General features: G+C 38.3%; 1 protein-coding gene across 1 annotated transcript in view; it reads left to right on the forward strand.

Annotated features, from left to right (window-relative positions):
* Positions 1-25,628, forward strand: part of CACNA2D2 (calcium voltage-gated channel auxiliary subunit alpha2delta 2) — a 780,863-nt gene that overhangs the window by 649,546 nt on the left and 105,689 nt on the right. Inside the window, exons 23-26 of the mRNA XM_053721110.1 lie at positions 17,787-17,847; positions 18,419-18,516; positions 19,531-19,621; positions 20,468-20,530. Coding sequence (XP_053577085.1) covers positions 17,787-17,847; positions 18,419-18,516; positions 19,531-19,621; positions 20,468-20,530 — 313 coding nt within the window. The remainder of the gene's footprint in view (positions 1-17,786; positions 17,848-18,418; positions 18,517-19,530; positions 19,622-20,467; positions 20,531-25,628) is intronic.

The following is a 25,628-nucleotide window of genomic DNA, read 5'->3' on the forward strand; positions in this document are numbered from 1 at the left end:
CATACGCTGTCGGCATTTATCATTGCACACGCATTCCTTGTAAAATGCGTGTGCAATGCCGCCCCCTGCAGATTCGCGTAGCAGGGGTGTCGATCAGCCCGATCGTATCCGATCGGGCTGATTGCTGTCCGCCGCCTCAGAAGTGGAGGACAAGTTAAGGACCAGCGGTCTTAAGACCGCTGCTTCTTAACTCCTGTTTCCAGCGAGCCTGAAAGCTTGCGTGGATACAGGTGCATACGGCACCATACGGGGGTTGATAAATCGGCCCCTTTATGTTAAAAAGCACATAAACATATCCTCAGGATTAATGCATTAGCCAGGATTTAGCTGGTGATTGGGGGTTGTCATTGAACCCACAAGATGTCTTCAGCTAGCTCCCAGTCGTGCATTGCTGCTCTAGACTTATAGCACGAAATAATATTGAATAATATCAGGAATATAATAGGAATAATTAAGCAAGGAAGTTATATGGAACAGTACTGTGAGTTATAGGGAGGGAGGGCTTATATGAAGCCATAAATGGAGTTAAAAGGAAAGAATACTAAGGCCTAGATTTAGAGTTCGGCGTTAGCCGTGAAAACCAGAGTTAGAGGCTCCTAACGCTGGTTTTAGGCTACCGCCGGTATTTGGAGTCAGTGATTAAAGGGTCTAACGCTCACTTTTCAGCCGCGACTTTTCCATACCGCAGATCCCCTTACGTCAATTGCGTATCCTATCTTTTCAATGGGATCTTCCTAACGCCGGTATTTAGAGTCGTTTCTGAAGTGAGCGTTAGAGCTCTAACGACAAAACTCCAGCCGCAGGAAAATAGCAGGAGTTAAGAGCTTTCTGGGCTAACGCCGGTTCATAAAGCTCTTAACTACTGTACCCTAAAGTACACTAACACCCATAAACTACCTATGCACCCCTAAACCGAGGTCCCCCCACATCGCCGCAACTCGATTACATTTTTTAACCCCTAATCTGCCGACCGCAACCTACGTTATCCCTATGTACCCCTAATCTGCTGCCCCTAACACCGCCGACCCCTGTATTATATTTATTAACCCCTAACCTGCCCCCCTCAACGTCGCCGCCAGCTACTTACAATAATTAACCCCTAATCTGCCGACCGCAAAGCGCCGCCACCTACGTTATCCTTATGTACCCCTAATCTGCTGCCCCTAACACCGCCGACCCCTATATTATATTTATTAACCCCTAATCTGCCCCCCTCAACGTCGCCGACACCTGCCTACACTTATTAACCCCTAATCTGCCGAGCGGACCTGAGCGCTACTATAATAAAGTTATTAACCCCTAATCCGCCTCACTAACCCTATCATAAATAGTATGATCCAATCAGCCAATCAGATTGAGCTCGCATTCTATTGGCTGTTCCATCAGCCAATCAGAATATTCCTACCTTAATTCCGATTGGCTGATAGAATACTATCAGCCAATCGGAATTCGAGGGACGCCATCTTGGATGACGTCCCTTAAAGGAACCGTCATTCGTCGGGAGACGCCGGAAGAAGAGGATGGATCCGCGTCGGCTGCTTCAAGATGGACCCGCTCCGCACCGGATGGAAGAAGATCGAAGATGCCGCTTGGAGAAGATGTTTGCCGGTCCGGATGTCCTCTTCTTGCCGGATAGGAGGAAGACTTTGGAGCCTCTTCTGGACCTCTTCAGCACCGGATGCCAGGACGGATCGGTGATACCTGGATGGTGAAGACAAGGTAGGAAGATCTTCAGGGGCTTAGTGTTAGGTTTATTTAAGGGGGGTTTGGGTTAGATTAGGGGTATGTGGGTGGTGGGTTGTAATGTTGGGGGGGGGGTATTGTATGTTTTTTTTTACAGGCAAAAGAGCTGATTTTCTTGGGGCATGCCCCGCAAAGGGCCCTGTTCAGGGCTGGTAAGGTAAAAGAGCTTTTAACTCTATTAATTTAGAATAGGGTAGGGCATTTTTTTATTTTGGGGGTCTTTGTTATTTTATTAGGGGGCTTAGAGTAGGTGTAATTAGTTTAAAATATTTTTCTTATGTTTCTTATGTTAGTTCTTTTTTATTTTTGGTACTTTAGTTAGTTTATGTAATTGTAGTTATTTGTAGCAATTGTATTTAATTTATTTATTGATAGTGTAGTGTTAGGTTAATTGTAGGTAATTGTAGGTATTTTATTTAATTAATTTATTGATAGGGTAGTGTTAGGTTTAATTATAACTTAGGTTAGGATTTATTTTACAGGTAATTTTGTTATTATTTTAACTAGGTAACTATTAAATAGTTCTTAACTATTTAATAGCTATTGTACCTGTTTAAAATAATTACCAAGTTGCCTGTAAAATAAATATTAATCCTAAAATAGCTACAATATAATTATAATTTATATTGTAGCTATATTAGGATGTATTTTACAGGTAAGTATTTAGCTTTAAATAGGAATAATTTATTTAATAAGAGTTAATTAATTTCGTTAGATTAAAATTATATTTAAGTTAGGGGGGTGTTAGTGTTAGGGTTAGACTTAGCTTTAGGGGTTAATCCATTTATTATAGTAGCGATGAGCTCCGGTCGTCAGATTAGGGGTTAATAATTGAAGTTAGGTGTCGGCGATGTTAGGGAGGGCAGATTAGGGGTTAATACTATTTATGATAGGGTTAGTGAGGCGGATTAGGGGTTAATAACTTTATTATAGTAGCGCTCAGGTCCGCTCGGCAGATTAGGGGTTAATTATTGTAAGTAGCTGGCGGCGACGTTGTGGGGGGCAGGTTAGGGGTTAATAAATATAATATAGGGGTCGGCGGTGTTAGGGGCAGCAGATTAGGGGTACATAGGGATAATGTAAGTTGCGGCGGTTTATGGAGCGGAAGATTAGGGGTTAATAATATAATGCAGGGGTCAGCGATAGCGGGGGCGGCAGATTAGGGGTTAATAAGTGTAAGGGTAGGGGTGTTTAGACTCGGGGTACATGTTAGAGTGTTAGGTGCAGACGTAGGAAGTGTTTCCCCATAGGAAACAATGGGGCTGCGTTAGGAGCTGAACGCTGCTTTTTTGCAGGTGTTAGGTTTTTTTTCAGCTCAAACAGCCCCATTGTTTCCTATGGGAGAATCGTGCACGAGCACGTTTTTGAGGCTGGCCGCATCCGTAAGCAACTCTGGTATCGAGAGTTGCATTTGCGGTAAAAATGCTCTATGCTCCTTTTTTGGAGTCTAACGCAGCATTTTTTTGAACTCTCGATACCAGAGTTAATTTTATGGTGCGGCCAGAAAAAAGCCAGCGGAGCGTTAACAGCCCATCTACCGCCAAACTCCAAATCTAGGCCTAAGTGTGGTTTATAAAGAATACTTAGATGTTTTTCATGATAAGCTTTTATAACGTTGTATAGTATTATTTTGTTTCCTTATAGGGGCATGAATTATTAATAATAAAATAATATGTTAGTGGGTTGTGAATACAATGTACATGTGGTGAGTACATATAAAGAATGCTTTTCATTACCAAACATTTACTGTCCCTTTAAGAAATACCAAGTAATAACTAAATGTTATAATACAACTAAATAAGGGAGGGTTTTTTATTTTTATTTTATTGTACAAGTCATGAAAGATTAACTATAGGAGCTGGCAGTATAGAGGTGTTTTTTGCACATAAGCTATCACAGCCAGACTCCAGTTTGCTATGAAAGATTAACTGACTTCTATGTCTCTTCAAAAGGACAGAAAACACACAAAAAATTATCATGTAGAAGAAAGAGCACTACTTAATCTTTTTTTCATGCAAAATAATATTTTAACATGGTTAAGTTAAAGCATTTTGTTTTGAAGCTATCAGGAAATGCATATCTGGATACAACTGGACCTTAAGGACTGATTGATCACTGGCCAATAAACAGAACACTGCTTTATTGGTGGGCAGTGACACGCCTCCCAAGCATACATTTTTTTCTCAGTAAAGATACATCTGTTTGCAAAACACAAACTGTACAAACCCTCTTAGTTGCAACAAAGAAAAAATATATGACTTGTTTCCCTTTAAAGACTGATCATACTTTTGCCAAAGATCCCGTTCTTTTTCTGCATCTGAATCTTTTTATTCTTTTCTCTAAATCTTCAGCTCTATAATGATTAAGAAAATGAGTCCGTCAAACAGGGTTTTAATAATTTAAAATAAAAATAAAAAATTAAACTTTTCCTCTAAGACAAAAGGATTTCTTCAAGGCTGCATAGTAGTCAATTGGCTTAACGGCGGCAGCTCTGTATGTAATTCATTTTGCTCAGCTTTACATAAGACTTTTGCAACTGAGCTTGTTCCTTAATGGAACCACAACTTGAACGATTTGTCTCATTGCTTGACTTTATCTGGTGGTTGGTGGAAAGGAGCTATTGCAGAGGAAGACGTTTTCTGAAGCTTAATGCCTTGTGATCCAGTAGAGGACCTACTCAACAGTGGGCCCTGGTGCAAAATATTTTTTTAGGCCCCCCAAAGGTAACTCATTAGCAATATCAATAAGATACATGCTGCTCTATATAATGAATTAGAGGATAGATAAACACTAACCTGCACTAATTAAAGGCGTTAGGATTGTACACAGACTGCACACACCTATGTATAGTCTGCTATGGGCCCCCCAAACCCTTGGGCCCTGGTGTAACTGCACCTGCTGCACCAATTATAGTTCTGCCCCTGTTGTGATCCTCACAAATTCCACTCTGGTTAGTTAGGAGCACAAAAATGGGAATGTGAAAACATGACTTGGGTATCTTTTCTAATTGATGCAATGGATTTACTGAAATAGTGGAATTGTATTGAAAATGAAAAAAAAAGTTGCTTTGTGATATTTACCGAGTGTTTGTCATAAAGACTGGATTCTAGGCCCTTGTGTCAGGAGCAAGGATACTGAAGCATTTATAATAAATTCAATAGGATTGTCTTGGAATTTAAAGGGACACTGTACCCAAAAAATTTATTTTGTAATTCAGAAAGAACATGCAATTTTAAGCAACTTTCTGATTTACTCCTATTATCAATTTTTCTTCGTTCTCTTGCTATCATTATTTGAAAAAGAAGGCATCTAAGCTTTTTTTTGGTTTCAGTACTCTGGACAGCACTTTTTTATTGGTGGATGAATTTATCCACCAATCAGCAAGAACAACCCAGGTTGTTCACCAAAAACGGGCCGGCATCTAAACTTACATTCTTGCATTTCAAATAAAGATACCAAGAGAAAGAAGAAAATTTGATAATAGAAGTAAATTAGAAAGTTGCTTAAAATTTCATGCTCAATCTGAATCACATAAGAATTTTTTTGGGTACAGTATCCCTTTAAGACAAGCATTCATCTTCTCTTCAATGCCTCTGCTTCCTCTAGTGATCAAGCAAACAGAAAACCAAGCATCTGCTCTGGTCATCCATCAAGTGCTCATTTCATTTCCAAGGTTGGATTTGTGAGCCATTGATTTTGAAGAATCAGGGATTTCCCTTGCTACAGGCTTATAAGCCAGTGAAAGATAAGCCTTATTAGCTGATTTGATCCATTTTTTGCTTAATAGTCTGAACAGACAAATCTTCCACAGATCTTAGCGTTGGTATTGATGGTATTGTTAAGGGATTAAGGTTAAGCTTGTCAAACATCTGAAGTTTTCTTCTGTTTCAGTTTTACTTCATTATTAGCTTTTCACGCTTTTAGTCTTCTTCAGGCTCTGGAATTGACACTGTTTTTGTAGCATCCACATTAAAAGACTTTGATGGCACATAAGAAACATAGGCCCATCAAGTCTTAAATATTGTCTATAAAGTGTAAGCTTAATTATCTTGTAGGATAGCCTTATGCTTATTCCAGACGTCGTTGAAACCCCCCACAGTGTTTGTCTTTACCACCTCCGATGGAAGTTTATTCCATGAATCACCAACCCTTTCTGTAAAGAAGTGCTTTCTCCAAATCACCCCTGTATCTATTACTGTCGCTCTTCAGCATAAACTTTATTAAGTTCCTCAATATGCTTTAAGGTTTCTATCATATCACCACTTTCCCTTCTCTCCTTTAAGCTATACATATTTAGGTCATCAAGTCTTTGTACATTTTTATTGTTGTAAACCATGAGATATGGCGTCTGGAACTCTACACAATACTCAAGATGAGGCTCAACTTGTGATCTGTAGAGTGACAAGAACCTCATTTTTTCTGCTAACTCTTCATATACAACCAAACATCCTACTAACCTTCTGTATTGTTACCACATTTCATATCCTTCAAAATAATAATTACCAAGTTCTGTTCCTCTTTTGTAACAGTCAATAAAGTGTCATTGAGTCTGTATATAACCTTGCCAAATTATTAAACCCATTGGTGAAAAATCGTCATTTTTATATTTATTTCATATTTTTTCTTAATTGTGTTGATTGCTTTTTAAGCTTTGTAACCATTTTTTGTTCTATGTTATATTGGCAACCTCTGCAATACGTATTTACATGAAGTTTGATGTAATATTAATAGAATATTTGGTAAATTAACATATGTATTTATTTTTCTGATGGGTAAACAAAGTGACATATCATTAAAGAAAGTCGGTCAAATCGTCATATTGTTAAAGTGAAAAACATGTCTCAGTACAAGATTGCTGAAATTGTAGGAGTATCACATAGTTCTGTAAAGAATATTGTGAGATGCAATTTTATCAGTAAAACACTGTGCTGAAACCACACATGGCATACAAATCGACAGATGATGATAAAAATGAAGTTTAGGTTTAACTCTTATTTTATACTTTAACAGTAATAAAGATACTAAAAATAGTGGGAGTATAATATATCTGGTAGAAAACAAACCAGCTGAACCTTGTAAGTAAACTAGGGTTAAATAATCCAAAGGAGGTACACTGGAGCATCGAGTCAATAACTATCATAGAGGCAAGGGTAAGTCTGTGATAAATCAGATGTGATGTGGTGCTTCAACATAGCAGATTTTTCACCCCACACCAGACCGCAAGCCAGGGCAATCTCTCCGGGCTGACTGTTTAGGTTGATCAGAGTGCATGGCGAGGAGAGCAGAGCCAAGTGTGCAGCCAGGGAACAGATCTAAATTTACGGCTAGGGAAGAGGCCGCTTCGCCACTACAGTTGTTCTGGTGTTTGCCCAAAGTCTCTTCAGAAACTCGTGTGCTCCGATGCTGAGGATCGCTCGAAAGGTAAGGTTCTGACGTCGGTCTAGAGCTACAGCCAGCCCCAAGTAAGCAGGGATTTCCAGAGGCGAATGAGAGATAATGTGCTCGCTGGTCTGCCCTCCCCCAGGTCTGGAGCTGAAGTTGCGGGTGCAGCGTTTCAATGTGGAGCAGGGCTCCCGCCCCAGTGCTATTTGTATCAGTAGGTGAATACAGCCCATCACCCCTCCCGTCGCACAGTGCCTGTTTCTGTACAGCATACGTAGATAGGCTGCAGCTTCCAGCAGCAAAAAGCTTGATCAGTTGAGTTTCCAAAAGCCGGAAGGTGGACTCAATAAGGCCTCGGGCTATCAACTCCCAGTCCTCAGGAGCCGCCATCTTGTCTTGCGTAGGGATCAATAAAACAACTGGTATAACTGCTGAGACTGCTTCAGTATTGTAAATCAGTATATAATTGGGTGCATATAACGGCTCGCTATGCATGTATTGTGGTCCATTATTTCAGCCACTATCGGCCTCAGCCCATCAATGGATGTGTCTATGTGGTTGCGTTGTAAAGCTTGTGTTAGGCTTCAATAAGATACGCCAGTGCCCATATTAGGTTGGTAGTAGGCAGCAGGATGAGGTCTCCAATATGGTTGTAAAGTCGCTTATTAAACCATGGTTTTACCCCAATCTTCAAGCTTCAGAGCCGGAGCTCATGCAATGTGCGCCCGGCTGGCTAGGCAGTTGGCTCCGCCCCCCCTGTAAAGAATATTAAGAAATAAATGGATTATGTGGATGGTTTCCAAGCAGCGTTTCTGGCTAACAGGCCCTCTTCATCTCATTGTCGCTGAACAGTTCTCTTTTTTTCTTAAGATTCTTTACAGAACTATGTGAAACACCTACAATTTCAGCAATCTTTTACTGCAACATGTTTTTTGCCTTCAACAGGCCGACAATTTTGTTTATCCATCTATAAAAACATATACATTTATTATTATTTACCAAATATTTTAGTAATATTACATCAAATTACACGTAAATATGTACTGCAGGTGGTGCCAATACAACATGGAATAAGAAATGGTTACAAAACTAAAAAAAATCAATCAACACTATTAACAATGAATATTAAATTAATATCAAAGTTATGATTAAATAAATGATAGATACTCCCTTTATTACCCATTCCCAAGTTTTGCATAACCAATACTGTTTAATAAATATACCTTTTACCTCTGTGATTACATTGTAATCAGACTACCCCTTATCTCAGTACTTTTGACAGATTTGCATTTTAGGCAATCAGTGCTGACTCATAAATAACATTGTGCTCACTGCCGTAGAATTATCTATATGACACACATGAACTAGCACTGTCTAACTAAAAAACTTTCAAAATGCACCGAGATAAGAAGTGGCCTTCAACGACTTAGAAATCAGTTTGAGTCTACCTACGTTTAGCTTTTCACAAAGAATACCAAGTGAACAAAGCAAATGTATTGATTAAAGTAAAATGGAAAGTTGTTTAAAATTGCATGCCCTATCTGAATTATGAAAGTTCAATTTTCACTTGATTGTCCCTTTAATACATAAAAACTAGTTTTGTTCTTGGCACCAGAGCTGTTTGTAGGTTATTTTTGCCTTCAGTAATGATGAGGAACTATAAAAATCAAACAGAACTACATAAAGTGATAACCTAGTCAAATATAAACGGCTGTCTTATAGTACTCAAGACACATGCATGATCCTGTGCCTATCTAAGTATGCACAGCTAGAAAGAAGTCAATTTGATAGAGGTAAATTGGTAAGCTGTACAATGTATCTAAATCATTAACGTTTTAAAGGACAGCAAGTGAAAATTAAACTTTCATGGTTCAGACAGAGGGCTATATTGCAAGTGGAGCATTAATTTGCACATGTATTACAAGTCGAAAGTAAACGCATTCGCTCAAGCGCAATTGAATATAACCCACGTTGGGTTTATCACAACTTAAAGGGACAGGAAACCCCAACATTTCCTAAAAATGGGGTGAAAAAGAGGGCTAAAAGCAATCACATAAATCAATATGGTAAAAAGCAATTCATATTAAAAACATTTGAAAATAAATGATAAAAACAATTAATTTTTAAAAACACTTTATATAAATGATTATTCAAATATACATATAAATAAACAAAATAAAAATACAAAATAGAAATTATATGGGTAAAAATAAGTATCACTGTGCAGAAAAACCACCGGTGGTTATATTAGCCTAAAAAAGTTGTTTTTCTGCACAGTGATACTTATTTTTACCCATATATTTTCTATTTTGTATTTTTATTTTGTTTATATATGTATTTGAGTAATCATTGATTTAAAGTGTTTTAAAAAAATGTGTTGCTTTTATCATTTATTTTCAAATGTTTTTAATATGAATTGCTTTTTACCATATTGATTTATGTGATTGCTTTTAGCGCTCTTTATCACCCCATTTTTTAGATTTGCATCTTTGTACAGGATTGGTTTTAGAGGCCGATCCTCATTAAAAGAGCTAAATCGCATTAGAAAGTGTGTATAGATAACCCCTTCTACTTTTCTATAAACCCCAACATTTTCTCACATGATTCAGATAGAACATACAATTTCAAATAACTTTATAATTTACTTCTATTACACATTTGCTTTATTCTCTTGTTATCCTTTGCTGAAGGAACAGCATTGCACTACTGGCTACTAGCTGAACACATCTAGTTAGCCAATCACAAGAGACACATGTGTGCAGGCACCAATCAGCAGCTAGCTCCCACTAGTGTAGATTATGTGCATATTCTTTTTTAACAAGGGATACCAAGAGAACAAAGCACATTTGAAAATAGAAGTGAATTTATGTGTCTTAAAATGACATGCTCTATTTGAATCTTAATTTTGACTTTCCTATCCCTTTAAGACCTTGCATATAGGGTTAGGGCTAAAATAATAGTTTCACCAAACATAAATACATTAAAATACACCGTTACACTCATATATACACTACCTGATAGTAATTAGTCATAAAAATATTAAACATTTTTTTTAAGGGGTTACATTCCAATTTTCTTTATATAGCGCCAATGTTCTTTGTATTTTTAAATTGATATTCCTAATTATATCTGTATATATCTATACCTGTATATATTCATATATATATATACAATAATTATAAATATATATTTCTTTCATGTAATTAGCAAGAGTCCATGAGCTAGTGACGTATGGGATATACATTCCTACCAGGAGGGGCAAAGTTTCCCAAACCTTAAATGTCTATAAATACACCCCTCACCACACCCACAATTCAGTTTTACAGTAAGTTTGTGCTAGATTCTACGTTGATATGCGCTCCGCAGCAGGTTGGAGCCCGGTTTTCCTCTCAGCGTGCAGTGAATGTCAGAGGGATGTGAGGAGAGTATTGCCTATTTGAATGCAATGATCTCCTTCTACGGGGTCTATTTCATAGGTTCTCTGTTATCGGTCGTAGAGATTCATCTCTTACCTCCCTTTTCAGATCGACGATATACTCTTATATATATACCATTACCTCTGCTGATTTTCGTTTCAGTACTGGTTTGGCTTTCTACAACATGTAGATGAGTGTCCTGGGGTAAGTAAGTAAGCTTATTTTCTGTGACACTCTAAGCTATGGTTAGGCACTTTTTTATAAAGTTCTAAATATATGTATTCAAACATTTATTTGCCTTGACTCAGGATGTTTAACATTCCTTATTTTCAGACAGTCAGTTTCATACTTGGGATAAATGCATTTGTTTCAATCATTTTTTCTTACCTTAAAAAATTTGACTTTTTCCCTGTGGGCTGTTAGGCTCGCGGGGGCTGAAAATGCTTCATTTTATTGCGTCATTCTTGGCGCAGACTTTTTTGGCGCAAATTTTTTTTTCTGTTTCCGGCGTCATACGTGTCGCCGGAAGTTGCGTCATTTTTTTGACGTTTTTTTTTGCGTCAAAAGTGTCGGCGTTCCGGATGTGGCGTCATTTTTGTCTCCACATTATTTAAGTCTCATTATTTATTGCTTCTGGTTGCTAGAAGCTTGTTCACTGGCATTTTTTTTTTTTTTTTTTTTTCCCATTCCTGAAACTGTCATTTAAGGAATTTGATCAATTTTGCTTTATATGTTGTTTTTTCTTTTACATATTGCAAGATGTTCCACGTTGCAACTGAGTCAGAAGATACTTCAGGAAAATCGCTGCCCAGTGCTGGAGCTACCAAGCTAAGTGTATCTGCTATAAACTTTTGGTATCTGTTTCTCCAGCTGTTGTTTGTATTGCATGTCATGACAAACTTATTAATGCAGATAAAATTTCCTTTAGTACTGTTACATTACCTGTTGCTGTTCCGTCAACATCTAATTTTCAGAGTGTTCCTGATAATATAAGAGATTTTATTTTTTAAATCCATTAAGAAGGCTATGTCTGTTATTTCTCCTTCTAGTATACATAAAAGTCTTTTAAAACTTCTCTTTTTTGCAGATGAATTTTTAAATGAACATCATCATTCTGATACTGATAATGGTTCTTCTGGTTCAGAGGTTTCTGTCTCAGAGGTTGATGCTGATAAATCTTTGTATTTGTTCAAGATGGAATTTATTCGTTCTTTACTTAAAGAAGTATTAATTGCATTAGAAATAGAGGATTCTGGTCCTCTTGATACTAAATCTAAACGTTTAAATAAGGTTTTTAAATCTCCTGTAGTTATTCCAGAAGTGTTTTCTCTCCCTGATGCTATTTCTGAAGTAATTTCCAGGGAATGGAATAATTTGGGTAATTCATTTACTCCTTCTAAACGTTTAAGCAATTATATCCTGTGCCATCTGACAGATTAGAGTTTTGGGACAAAATCTCTAAGGTTAATGGGGCTGTCTCTACTCCTGCTAAACGTACTACTATTCCTATGGCAGATAGTACTTCATTTAAGGATCCTTTAGATAGGAAAATTGAATCCTTTCTAAGAAAAGCTTACTTATGTTCAGGTAATCTTCTTAGACCTGCTATATTTTTAGCGGATGTTGCTGCAGCTTCAACTTTTTGGTTAGAAGCTTTAGCGCAACAAGTAACAGATCATAATTTTATAGCATTATTATTATTCTATAACATGCTAATAATTTTATTTGTGATACCATCTTTTGATATCATTAGAGTTGATGTCAGGTATATGTTTCTAGCTATTTTAGCTAGAAAAGCTTTATGGCTTAAAACTTGGAATGCTGATATGTCTTCTAAGTCAACTTTGCTTTCCTTTTCTTTCCAGGGTAATAAATTATTCGATTTTCAGTTGGATTCTATTATCTCAACTGTTACTGGAGGGAAGGGAACTTTTTTACCAAAGGATAAAAAATCTAAGGTAAATTTAGGTCTAATAATCATTTTCATTCCTTTCCTCACAACAAGGAACAAAAGCCTGGTCCTTCATCCTCAGGAGCAGTATCAGTTTGGAAACCTTTTCCAGTTTGCAATATATCCAAGCCTTATAGAAACCTATAGCCAGCTCCTAAATACCCATGAAGGTGCGGCCCTCATTCCAGCTCAGCTGGTATGGGGCAGTTTATGTTTTCTTCAAGGAAATTTGGATCAATTCCGTTCACAATCTCTGGTTTCAGAACATTGTTTCAGAAAGGTATAGAATTGGCTTCAAGTTAAGGCCTCCTGCAAAGAGATTTTTTTTTCTTTCCCGTGTCCCAGTAAACACAGCAAAGGCTCAGCATTTCTGAAATGTGTTTCAGATCTAGAGTTGGCTGGAGTAATTATGCCAGTTCCAGTTCTGGAACAGGGGCTGGGGTTTTATTCTATCTCTTCATTGTACCAAAGAAGGTCAATTCCTTCAAACCAGTTCCGGATCTATCTATATTGAATCGTTATGTATACCAACATTCAAGATGGTAACTGTTGGACTATCCTGCCTTTTGTTTAGCAAGGGCATTATATGTCTACAATAGATTTACAGGATGAATATCTGCATATTCCGATTCATCCAGATCACTTTTAGTTTCTGAGATTCTCTTTTTAGACGAGCATTACCAGTTTTGTGGCTCTACCGTTTGGCCTAGCGTCAGCTCCAAGAATTTTTTTCAAAGGTTCTCGGTGCCCTTCTGTCTGTAATCAGAGAACAGGGTTTTGGTATTTCCTTATTTGGACGATATCTTGGTACTTGCTCAGTCTTCACATTTTCGCAGAATCTCTTACGAATCGACTTGTGTTGTTTCTTCAAGATCATGGTTGGAGGATCAATTTACCATTCAGTTCATTGTTTCCTCAGACAAGGGTAACCTTTTTAGGTTTCCAGATAGATTCAGTGTCTATGACTCTGTCCTTGTCAGATAAGAGAAATTTAACATTGATATCAGCTTGTCAAAACCTTCAGTCACAATCATTCCCTTTGGTAGTCTTATGCATGGAAATTTTAGGTCTTAGGACTGCCGCATCGGATGCGATCTCCTTTGCTCGTTTTCACATGCGACCTCTTCAGCTCTGTATGCTGAACCAGTGGTGCAGGGATTACACAAAGATATCTCAATTAATATCTTTAAACCGATTATACGACACTCTCTGACATGGTGGACAGTTCACCATCGTTTAGTTCAGGGGGCTTCTTTGTTCTTCCGACCTGGACTATAATCTCAACAGATGCAAGTCTTACAGGTTGGGGAGCTGTGTGGGGGTCTCTGACGGCACAAGGGGTTTGGGAATCTCAGGAGGTGAGATTACCGTTCAATATTTTGAACTCCGTGCAATTTTCAGAGCTCTTCAGTCTTGGCCTCTTCTGAAGAGAGAGTTGTTCATTTGTTTTCAGATAGACAATGTCACAGCTGTGGCATACATCAATCATCAAGGAGGGACTCACAGTCCTCTGGCTATGAAAGAAGTATCTCGAATTTTGGTTTGGGCGGAATCCAGCTCCTGTCTAATCTCTGCGGTTCATATCCCAGGTATAGACAATTGGGAAGCGGATTATCTCAGTCGCCAAACGTTGCATCCGGGCGAATGGTCTCTTCACCCAGAGGTATTTCTTCAGATTGTTCAAATGTGGGAACTCCCAGAAATAGATCTGATGGCTTCTCATCTAAACAAGAAACTTCCCTGGTATCTGTCCAGATCCCGGGATCCTCGGGCGGAAGCAGTGGATACATTATCACTTCCTTGGAAGTATCATCCTGCCTATATCTTTCCGCCTCTAGTTCTTCTTCCAAGAGTATTCTCCAAGATTCTAAAGGAATGCTCGTTTGTCCTGCTGGTAGCTCCAGCATGGCCTCACAGGTTTTGGTATGCGGATCTTGTCCGGATGGCCTCTTGCCAGCTGTGGACTCTTCCGTTAAGACCAGATTTTCTGTCGCAAGGTCCTTTTTTCCATCAGGATCTCAAATCCTTAAATTTTAAGGTATGGAGTTTGAACGCTTGATTCTTGGTCAAAGAAGGTTTCTCTGACTCTGTGATTAATACTATGTGACAGGCTCGTAAATCTGTATCTAGAGAGATATATTATAGAGTCTGGAAGACTTATATTTCTTAGTGTCTTTCTCATCATTTTTTCTTGGCATTCTTTTTGAATACCGAGAATTTTTCAGTTTCTTCAGGATGGTTTAGATAAAGGTTTGTCCGCAAGTTCCTTGAAAGGACAAATCTCTGCTCTTTCTGTTCTTTTTTCACAGAAGGATTGCTAATCTTCCTGATATTTCATTGTTTTGTACAAGCTTTGGTTCGTATAAAACCTGTCATTAAGTCAATTTCTCCTCCTTGGAGTTTGAATTTGGTTCTGGGGGCTTTTCAAGCTCCTCCTTTTGAACCCAGGCATTCTTTGGTCGTTATATTACTTTCTTGGAAAGTTTTATTTCTTTTGGCCATCTCTTCTGCCAGAAGAGTCTCTGAATTATCTGCTCTTTCTTGTGAGTCTCCTTTTCTGATTTTTCATCAGGATAAGGCGGTGCTGCGAACTTCTTTTGAATTTTTTACCTAAGGTTGTGAATTCTAACAACCTTAGTAGAGAAATTGTGGTTCCTTCATTATGTCCTAATCCTATGAATTCTAAGGAGAAATCATTGCATTCTTTGGATGCTGTTAGAGCTTTGTATTATTTGTCATCTTTTCTGGTTCTAGAAAAGGCCAGAAAGCTTCTGCCATTTCTTTGGCATCTTGGTTGAAATCTTTATTTCATCATGCCTATGTCGAGTCGGGTAAAATTCCGCCTCGAAGGATTACAGTTCATTCTACTAGGTCAGTTTCTACTTCCTGGGCGTTTAGGAATGAAGCTTCGATTGATCAGATTTGCAAAGCAGCAACTTGGTCCTCTTTGCATACTTTTTCTAAATTCTACCATTTTGATGTGTTTTCTTCTTCTGAAGCAGTTTTTGGTAGAAAAGTACTTCAGGCAGTGGTTTCAGTTTGAATCTTCTGCTTATGTTTTTCATTAAACTTTATTTTGGGTGTGGATTATTTTCAGCAGGAATTGGCTGTCTTTATTTTATCCCTCCCTCTCTAGTGACTCTTGTGTGGAAAGATCCACATCTTGGGTAGTCATTATCCCATACGTCACTAGCTCATGGACTCTTGCTAATTACATGAAAGAAAACATAATTTATGTAAGAACTTACCTGATAAATTCATTTCTTTCATATTAGCAAGAGTCCATGAGGCCCGCCCTTTTTTGTGGTGGTTATGATTTTTTTGTATAAAGCACAATTATTCCAATTCCTTATTTTATATGCTTTCGCACTTTTTTCTTATCACCCCACTTCTTGGCTATTCGTTAAACTGAATTGTGGGTGTGGTGAGGGGTGTATTTATAGGCATTTAAGGTTTGGGAAACTTTGCCCCTCCTGGTAGGAATGTATATCCCATACGTCACTAGCTCATGGACTCTTGCTAATATGAAAGAAATGAATTTATCAGGTAAGTTCTTACATAAATTATGTTTTTACATTAACATCTTTTTATATATATATATCTATACACATACATATATTTAAAACTGGAAAAAAACTGTGGAATTTATAATATGAGTGACGCACTAAGGGTTTTGTGCTAAAGGTCTAATGTGGTGTTTGGTTAGCACACATGAAGTATTAGTTATCTTAAAGGGATAGTAAAGTCAAAATTAAACTTTCGTGATTCAGATAGAGCGTGTAAATTTACTCCTATGATCAATTTTTCTTCATTCTCTTGGTATCGTTATTTAAATGAAAACTTAGGAGCCGCCCTATTTGTGGTTCAGAACCTGGGTAGCACTTGCTGATTGGTGGCTACCTTTAGACACCAATCAGAAAGTGCTACCCATTTCTGAACCAAAAAGGGCCGGCTCCTCCTATGCTTCCATTTTTGCTTTTTCAAATAAATAAACCAAGAGAACAAATCAAAATTGACAATAGCAGTAAATTAGAAAGTTGCTTAAAATTACACGCTCTATCTGAATCATGAGTTTAATTTTGACTAGACTATTACTTTAAGGCACGTTATGTAAATATTGAAGAAATATTAATAATTATTAATAATTATCATAGTTACTGTAAAATATAGATATATATATTCTATTGATTAAAAAAAAATAAGTACATCTTTAATAATTATTTTCATTAATTATTAATATTTTTCAATATTTTATAATTAATAAATACATAATGTACCTTAATATAACTCATGACGGGTTAGCTCACAATAAGAATTTGTGTACTCCTGTCGGGTTTTGCGCACATAAGTCTTACAGGAGTACATTTACTCTTTCTACATTAACACTTCAAAAAAACATAGCAAGAGAACAAAATTAATTGTTGTTTAAAATTACTGCTCCTTCTCAGTTATGAAACTTTCACTTTAATGCCCCTTCAAATTTTGAGTTTCATTTCCGTTTAACTATCATTTATTAATAAATCATAAGCTTGCCTGTACTATTGTTACACTGTTAGGTAACGCTGCAGTGATTTGCTCTCATTTATACTGTCCAATGCTTATAAAAACTAGCGTCTTTATCACATTTATTGGCTTAGTCGTAGTCTTGCCTATCTAATGGGGACAGAACTAAAAATAGAGGTATTTTCTAGCAAACACAGGCAAAAATAAAAATGAATGCATATTGTAATTGTTAATTCTCCTTAATTTACTATTTTACTGGGAAATTAAATGTTGAGTTTAGTTTCCCTTTACTGGATATAGTTACACAACATGTTTAGAAACAATATATTCACTCTTCCTTTTATATATTCTTATATCTTTATACACATATATCTTCTGCCCACCCACACCTACAAGCCTTTAAGCCACGGTTTGCATACAAGGACCACTCTTGTGTTGCAGAAACTTAGAGAATTCCCCACACACTCACCTTCATAGACACATCAATCTTCTCTCCCATGAATCCCCCCCTCACATACTCAGCAAGTACCTGTCTGTTTCCCACACTATATAGTACATACAAAGATAGGCAGCCAGTATCTACTGCCTAGACACACACCAAACTGTCCTCTCTTCTATCACCACCACAGACACATACTTCACTTTTCCTTTGTCCTCTTCACCCAACAGACACATAAGAATATACTCAGGACTCTACTCCCCATCAAAAACACACACATGCAGGGGCATCATACAACTGTGCCCCACACTCAAGGCTTCATTTGCTAGATAACTCTGTTTCTCTGTTACAGATTTTGAGTCTTTGCTGCCAAACAACTTTGAGTCTGAGGGCCGAGTATTTCTTGCTCCGAGGTATTGTAAATGACAGTGTGTAACATATATTCTTTGCTCTCTACCAACTATTCACCCTGCATCTTCACCTCTCTCAATTCAGAAACCACTTCAGTAATTCTCTTTAAATAACCCCCCCCCCCCCCCATTTTTTATGGACATTGTGAATGTGCAACTCTCACAGATCTTGTCCTAATTTTTTGCCCCCTGCAAGTTATCTGACTCTCTTCCCCTTATGTCTTACCCCTCTCTCTATTGTATGCCTTCTATGTCTCCCTCCTCTTGATTCTGCCTCTTTCCCTTACCTTATCTCAATGCCACTCTTTCATTGTCTCCCCTTTTGTATGTCACCTTCCTGGTGTCCTCAAATTTGTTTGTTTTACCTATGATCCCATTCCATGCCACTCTCACTTCACTTTGAGTGTCTTTCACACTTACATCTCTTGTCTTTGTTACTTTCCATTCTCACCTCTCTTATCACTTGACCTGTGAAATTACCCTTCATCTACCCAATACCTACCCTCTTGCATATGCTTCTTTCCTGCCCCCTACCTTGTGTCTCTCTCAAACTCCCCCCGATGTTGCCTCACAGACAGTACTGCAAGGATCTGGAACAGTCTGACAATAACACAGAATTTCTAGCCAATTTCATCTCACTCATGGAGAAGGTGACTCCAGATTCCAAGCAGTGTGAGTATGATAATGTTAGTGTTGTCTAGGTTATGATACTGGGAAAGATGTATGCAAGAAGATGTACTGGTGTGGGGTTGTCAGTATAAAAAGAGAAAATACTGCCATGTGGTCTGTAGTGTGGTGTAGGGGCTGGTACAATGGTGAGGACATGGGTTGCAATGGAATGGTACTGCAGATGGGGTGCAGTGTAACAACTGTGACGCTGTGATGGAGCATAGAGTGATGGCAGTAATATGAAGGGGAATACCTGGTTGTGAGCTGGCAGTGTAATTGAGGGGGTAGTGGGAGTGGTGGGAGTGTTGAAGAATGGTACTGTGATTGGGGGGGGTGGGTGATGAAGCGGCACTGTGAAGAAGAGGTACCTTGATACAAAGGTAGAAGTGTTGGGTGGGATGGGGTTGTAGTGTTTAGGGTGTCAGTTGATAAAGGATGGCTCTAAGTTTGGGGTGGCAGTGGGGTGAGAGGATTGCATTGTGATTAAGTAGGATACTTTGTTGGGCTGGCAGTATGATGAAGCGGTGGTCACAGTGTGGTGATGGATATAAAGGGTTGAAGATGTTAATATTATATTGGGGATACTAGGTTTTTGATGGCAGTGCCATAAGGGGGATACTTTGTTGCGGAGACAATATTGGGGTGGCACTGTGATTAAGAGGATATTCTGTTGGGGGTGGCAGTGTGATAAAGTGGGACACTGGGTGATGCATAACAAGAGGTATACTGTATTGGGTTTGGAAGTGTGTAGAAAATACAGGGTTTGGCATGGCATTCTTATGAGGTATATATCGTACTGTGTTGGGGTGGCAATGTGTTGAGGGATATACTATGTTATGAGTGGAAGTGGGGTAAAGGGGTATACTGAGTTAGGGTGGCATCATGATGAGGTGAAGTACTGCTTTGAAGATGGATACTGGAATGTGGAATCTGTGGTTGTGTAATAGGTGGATGATTAGCTAGTAAGGAAGGCTCTTTATGGTAGGCAAGAGTGACTAGGATTCTTCTTTCTTACAGGCGACAGCTTCCTACTTCACAACCTGATCTTGGATGTGGGAATCACACGTGACCTGGCTGACCGTGTTTGGAAAGACAAAGACCTACTCACGTGAGGAAAATTGCCCTTTTGAGAGTCCACCAACATATAACACTAGACCTTAAATCTAAAACATGAGATTCTCTTTAGTACAGAACATGGGAGAAATTCAACACAATATATGAGACACCCAACATAGGACATGACAGAGACCACCAGACACTGGTATAAATACAGCCAATAAGACATTAAAAACTTGACACAAAAGCCTCAAATAAAGGGCAAGGGAAAGACCCAAACCCAGGTCATGAGACACAACAACAAAAGGGTAAGCACCAACCAACACTATACACTACAGGAAGATCTTTCAAGTATAATTTGAGAGACTTTGTACTCAACAAGACAAAAAGCCTGAACTCCAACACAGGACCCAAGAGAGACCAGAAAAAAAAATAAACAAGTCTACAAACCTGATGAGACTACCCAGCTTTCTTAATCAACCCATATCATTAATTTTCTGTCTTTACTTTCTTTTCAACTCAGTCAAACTTTCACCATATATATACGTCTTCCCTTCTACCCTTGTTACATTATTTTCCACTTATATATATATCCTTCTTTCCCTGTTTTCTATCTCATCTTTCCATTTTCTATATTTCAATACTGTCTCTTCATTCTCGCCCTCAATTTAACAATTCCCACTTATGTCCTTCCATTTTCATTCTAATTTTACCTTGATTTCTTTTTCTTCTACTGCTCCACAATCTATCACCCTTTTCCCAACCACTCTCTTCTTAATTCTGTACCCATCATATTTTACTTCTTCCCCTTGTTATACCGTTTATCTTTATTCTCCATGGGCCTTTTTTTATTTTTACACCTACAATACATTGTTCCTTCTCTCCGTTCATCACACAGGTATGGGCTCCTGGCTGTTTTTGCTGCAACTGATGGAGGAATAACCAGAGTTTTCCCAAACAAGTAGGTTCCATGCAGAACACAATTTAAATTTATTGTATTTAAGCTGCAAAACATACTATTTGGTTGGTATAAAGTGGTATCAGCTTCCATTTTTTACTATTCTTATGTAACATAGTTCCTCATTCAATTCTACAAGTGCGCAAACATGTTGTCAGGAATGAAATGCAACCCTAATCCTTATAGGGCTAGATTACCTATTACTGCTCCCGTTAGCATGCTAACTCTGCTTGACTTCGGCTCTTTGCACGCATCGGGTAGCACGCATATTACAGGTTGAAAGTAAATCTTTTTCGCTCAACCCGCACAAAGAGCAGAAGTTACAATACCCATACTCGCACGCTAACCCGAATCGCCATAAGCCCCCTACTCTAATAACCACTAACCTGCCGCATATCCCACCACAAAGTCCCCACAACACTATTAACCCCTCAACCACCACACCCCCACATCACAAAGTAACCTACTACTCTATTAACCCCCTAAACCGCCACAACCCCCACCGCAAAGTAACCTAACACCCCAAAAGATACTAACCTTTACTCATAAAAATTAAATCTAACATTGTACCTTTAAAAAAAAAACTTACCGGAAAAAACAACAACCTAACCTTTTAAGGTTAAAGCTAAAAAAAAACAACTACTGGAAAAAAAACAACCTACCATTACAAAAAATAAAAAACTATAATTACAGAAAACAACAAACACATTAGCAAATTAAAAAATTGTTATTACTATTCTAGAACCCCACTTTAAAAAAAAACCCACCCCAAAATAAAAAAACCTTTAATAACATTAAACTACAGCAATAGCCCTTAAAAGGGCCTTTTGTAGGGCATTGCCCTAACGTGCCTTAGCTATTTTTTTTAAATAAAATAAAAACTACACCACTCTACAATTAACTCTCCCTCCCAATAAAAGGCTATCTAAAAAAAAAAATACTCTAAAAATTGCCCTGAAAAGTGAATTTGGCTAGGTATTCTCTTCTGCTGCCCATAAAAAGAAATAAACAACCAACACTAAACCCCAAAGACGATACTCACCAAAGATGAATCCTGGTTGCGACGCTCCATCGTTATTCCGGCGGCAAGATCGCAGTGTTCTTTACACTCAAATCCATATTAGAAGTGGCGCACTGTTTAAATTACTGCGTAAACTTGCAATAATTTAAACAGCACACCACTTGTAATATGAATTTGAGCATAAAGAACACCGCAATTTTGCGATTGCGTTGAAGCTCCTACATTCTGGCCCTTAATGTTAAACAACTTGCATAACCGCTCTAACCTGATGGCATAAAAAACTTGCCACTTTTACCTTTTACTTTTTGCTAAACACATTGGGTGAGCCACTGACAAGAGGCATATATGTGCAGCCACCAATCAGCAGCTAGCTCCCAGTAGTGTATTGCTGCTTCTGAGCCTACCTAGGTATGCTTTTTTAACAAAGGGATCCCAAGAGAATGAAGTAAATTAGATAATAGAAGTAATTTGGAAAGTTTTTTTTTTTAATTGTATGCTCTATCAGGAAAAACGAAAGAAAACAATTGAGTTTCATGTCTTCAGGTTTTTAAACAATATCTTGTTTATATAATTATTAATTCTTTGTTACTTTAAGGAATTAGGGCAAGATTACAAGTGGAGCATTATTTAACACTCCCACGTTAACTGAGCTTTTTGCGCGAGTCGGTTTGCGCTCGTATTATGAGTTGAAAGTAATTTGTTTTGGCTCGTGTGCTAACCCGACACACATAAAAAGCCGAACTTACAATATTGCATGCACGATAACATATTCCCCCATAGAAGTCAATAGAGGAAAAAGTGGTGTGGGGGGGGACACACACCCTACTAGCGCACTGACCTAATTGTATATGCTCACCTGACATGAAAATATGAATATTTCACATTCCAATGTTCTTCACATAGCAGAATATGTTCTATTTATTCACAAATACATATTTCTATATATACTGTATATATCTGATGGTATTTTGGTACAATATATATTTATACCTATATAAATAGAAGATTATATATAGGTATAGATATATACAGATATATAGGAACATCTATTAAAAATACATAGAACATATTCCGCTATGTTCAGAACATTGGGATGTGAAATATTTATAGTAAATACATACTATAACACTTTGAATATAACAATTGAAGGCTTTTAAATACTGTATATGTCTTCATGTGCACAGCTAATATCAACCTGTCACTAATGGTAGTTTTCACTGGCAGATAGGTACATCTCCCACAACTGTATTTGCTGCTAAGGACTGGACTCGACACGCTTGACAAAAAATGAAATAAAACCATTTATTATTTGTTGTTATTATTAATTATATCATTATCCCATTAATCATTTACTAATTATATCGTTATGCGACTGATAATTTATTAATTATATCATTATGCCACTAATAATTTATTAATTATATAATTGATTAATTATATCATTATGCCACTAATAATGTATTATTTCATTATGCCATTAATCATTTATTAATTATATCGTTATGCCGCTAATACTTTCTTTCCTATGACATGGAGAGTCCACGACGTCATTCCAATTACTAGTGGGATATTTAACTCCTGGCCAGCAGAAGGAGGCAAAGAGCACCCCAGCAAAGCTGTTAAGTGTAACCTCCCTTACCCATAATCCCCATTCTCTTTGCCTCTGTCAATGGAGGATGTGCGAAGTTGGTGTCTGAAGATTTTAATCCTTTTATGGGTACTTTTCCCTGCAAGCAAGGATTAGGGTCTAGCTGTGTCCACGTCAATCTCTTGATTAAGAGTAGTGGTGGCTTTTAGCAGTTGAAAGGCGGCGAGGATGTCTTTGCTTTACTTTTAACACTTTGCTACCCCTTTGTAGAAAGCAAGAGTTGGTTACTATGTTCTTTTTTTTTTCTACAGGTCCATGACAGGGAGCAAAGTGCCTTCCACACCTAAGGATCAGCATCTATCATGCAGTTGGATATAAGGTACAGAAGGACAGCAGCACTTAAGCGGTTAACCCTCTTTTTCAGATACTTTTTTCCTGGGACATAATAATCCTTATTTTTTTAAGGGTTCATATGGGGACAATATATTTGACATTTAATCAGTAATGACACTTGACATTTGGATAAGGAATGTAAGGGGTTAATGGTAAAGGATATCCTTTATTATTTAACCTGTGGTTTTCTGGACAAGCATGGGCTATTAAGGGTCTTTTTTTATATCTGAGGAGGTTTTTCCTGTCCCAAGGAAGATGTCTGAAATTATTGCTCAGGAATGGGATAAGCCAGGGGTTCCTTTTTCCCCTTCCCCTGTTTTTAAGAAGATGTTTCCTGTTGCTGACTCTATTCGTGACTCATGGTGCACTGTTCCTAAAGTAGAAGGAGCAATTTCTGCTCTTGCCCAGAGAACTACTATTCCTATAGAGCATAGTTGCTCTTTTATGGCTCCAATGGATAAGAAGCTAGAGGCTTACTTAAAAAAAGATGTACATACATCAAGGATTACAGTGGCAACCTGCAGCGAGAATTGCCATAGTTGCAGGTGCAGCAACTTAATGGTGCGGTGCCTTGTCCAATCTTGTTTCAGAGGAAACTACGGTAGAGGAGATCCAAGATAGAATCAATGCCCTTAAACTAGCCAATACTTTTATCTGTGATGCAAAAATGCAGATAATTAGACTGGGAGCTAAGATGTCTAGCTTCACTGTATTAGCTCACCGACCTCTGTGGTTAAAATCTTGGTCGGCTGATGTTTCTTCAAAGGCCAAACTCTTGGATTTACCTTATAAGGGTAAAACTCTGTTTGGACCTGGTCTTGCGGAGATCATTTCTGAGATTACAGGTGGAAAGGGATCTGTCAGGTTAGGTGAAGTCCGGAATCAGACCCAAATGCTAGAATGAACTTACTAGTATAAACTAGGACCTGACCCCACAACAGCTTCTGAAAACTACGTACTCACACAGTAGTAGATGGTAGATGACTCACAAGTTTCAAAGTAAGTGTACAAGGTAACTTGATAGCAGGAGGAGTAGGGTCAGGAATAGGCGTAGTCAGACAGGCTGTGATTAGCAACTTGAAATCAGGCAGATTTGGATTTAGCAAAAGCATAGTCAGGTAAGCAGAGTCTGGCAACATGTAATCAGGGAGGTTAGGGTTAAACAATTTCGTAGTCAGGCAAGCAGAGTTTGGTAACTTGCCATCCACATTCTAGGAGTGGACAACTGGGAGGCATATTTTCTGAGCAGACAGACCTTTCATCCCGGGGAGTGGGCTCTCCATCCGGAAGTGTTCTCTCACATAACCCTAAGGTGGGGGGTTCCAGAGTTTTATCTGATGGCATCCCACCAAAACGCCAAGGTTCCAAAGAACATGTCGAGGTCAAGAGATCCTCAGGCCGTTCTGATAGATGCTCTTGCGGTTCCCTGGAGGTTTTCTCTGGCATATCTGTATCCTTCGTTTGCTCCCCTTCCACGAGTCATTGCTTGTATCAAGCAGGAGAGAGCATCGGTGATCCTAATAGCTTCTGCATGGCCTCGCAGGATCTGGTTTGCGGATCAGGTAAGAATGTCATCTTTACCTCCTTAGAGGTTACCTCAGAGGAAGGACCTTCTAATTCAGGGTCCTTTCCTCCATCGAAACCTAGATTCTCTGAAGCTGACTGCTTGGAGATTGAACGCCTAGTTCTGTCTAGACATGGTTTTTCTGAAGCGGTCATTGAAACTATGCTTCAGGCTCGCAAACCTGTTACTCGCAAGATTTACTATAAGATATGGCGTAAATATCTTTATTGGTGCGAATCTAAGGGGTTCTCTTGGAGCCGGATGAGGATTCCCCGGATTTTGACTTTTCTTCAAGATGGCCTGGAGAAGGGTCTATCGGTCAGTACTCTAAAGGGTCAGATTTCTGCCAGACTTACAAGATGTTCACGCCTTTGTTCAGGCCCTGGTTAGAATCAGGCCTGTGTTTAAACCTGTTGCTCCCCCATGGAGCCTTAATCTTGTTCTTAAAATTTTGCAGCAGGCTCCATTTGAGCGAATGCATGTTGTTGATATTTAAATTATTATCTTGGAAGGTTTTGTTTTTGTTGCTATTTCT

The sequence above is a fragment of the Bombina bombina genome, chromosome 7, assembly GCF_027579735.1.
Source record: "Bombina bombina isolate aBomBom1 chromosome 7, aBomBom1.pri, whole genome shotgun sequence".
NCBI lineage: Eukaryota > Metazoa > Chordata > Amphibia > Anura > Bombinatoridae > Bombina > Bombina bombina.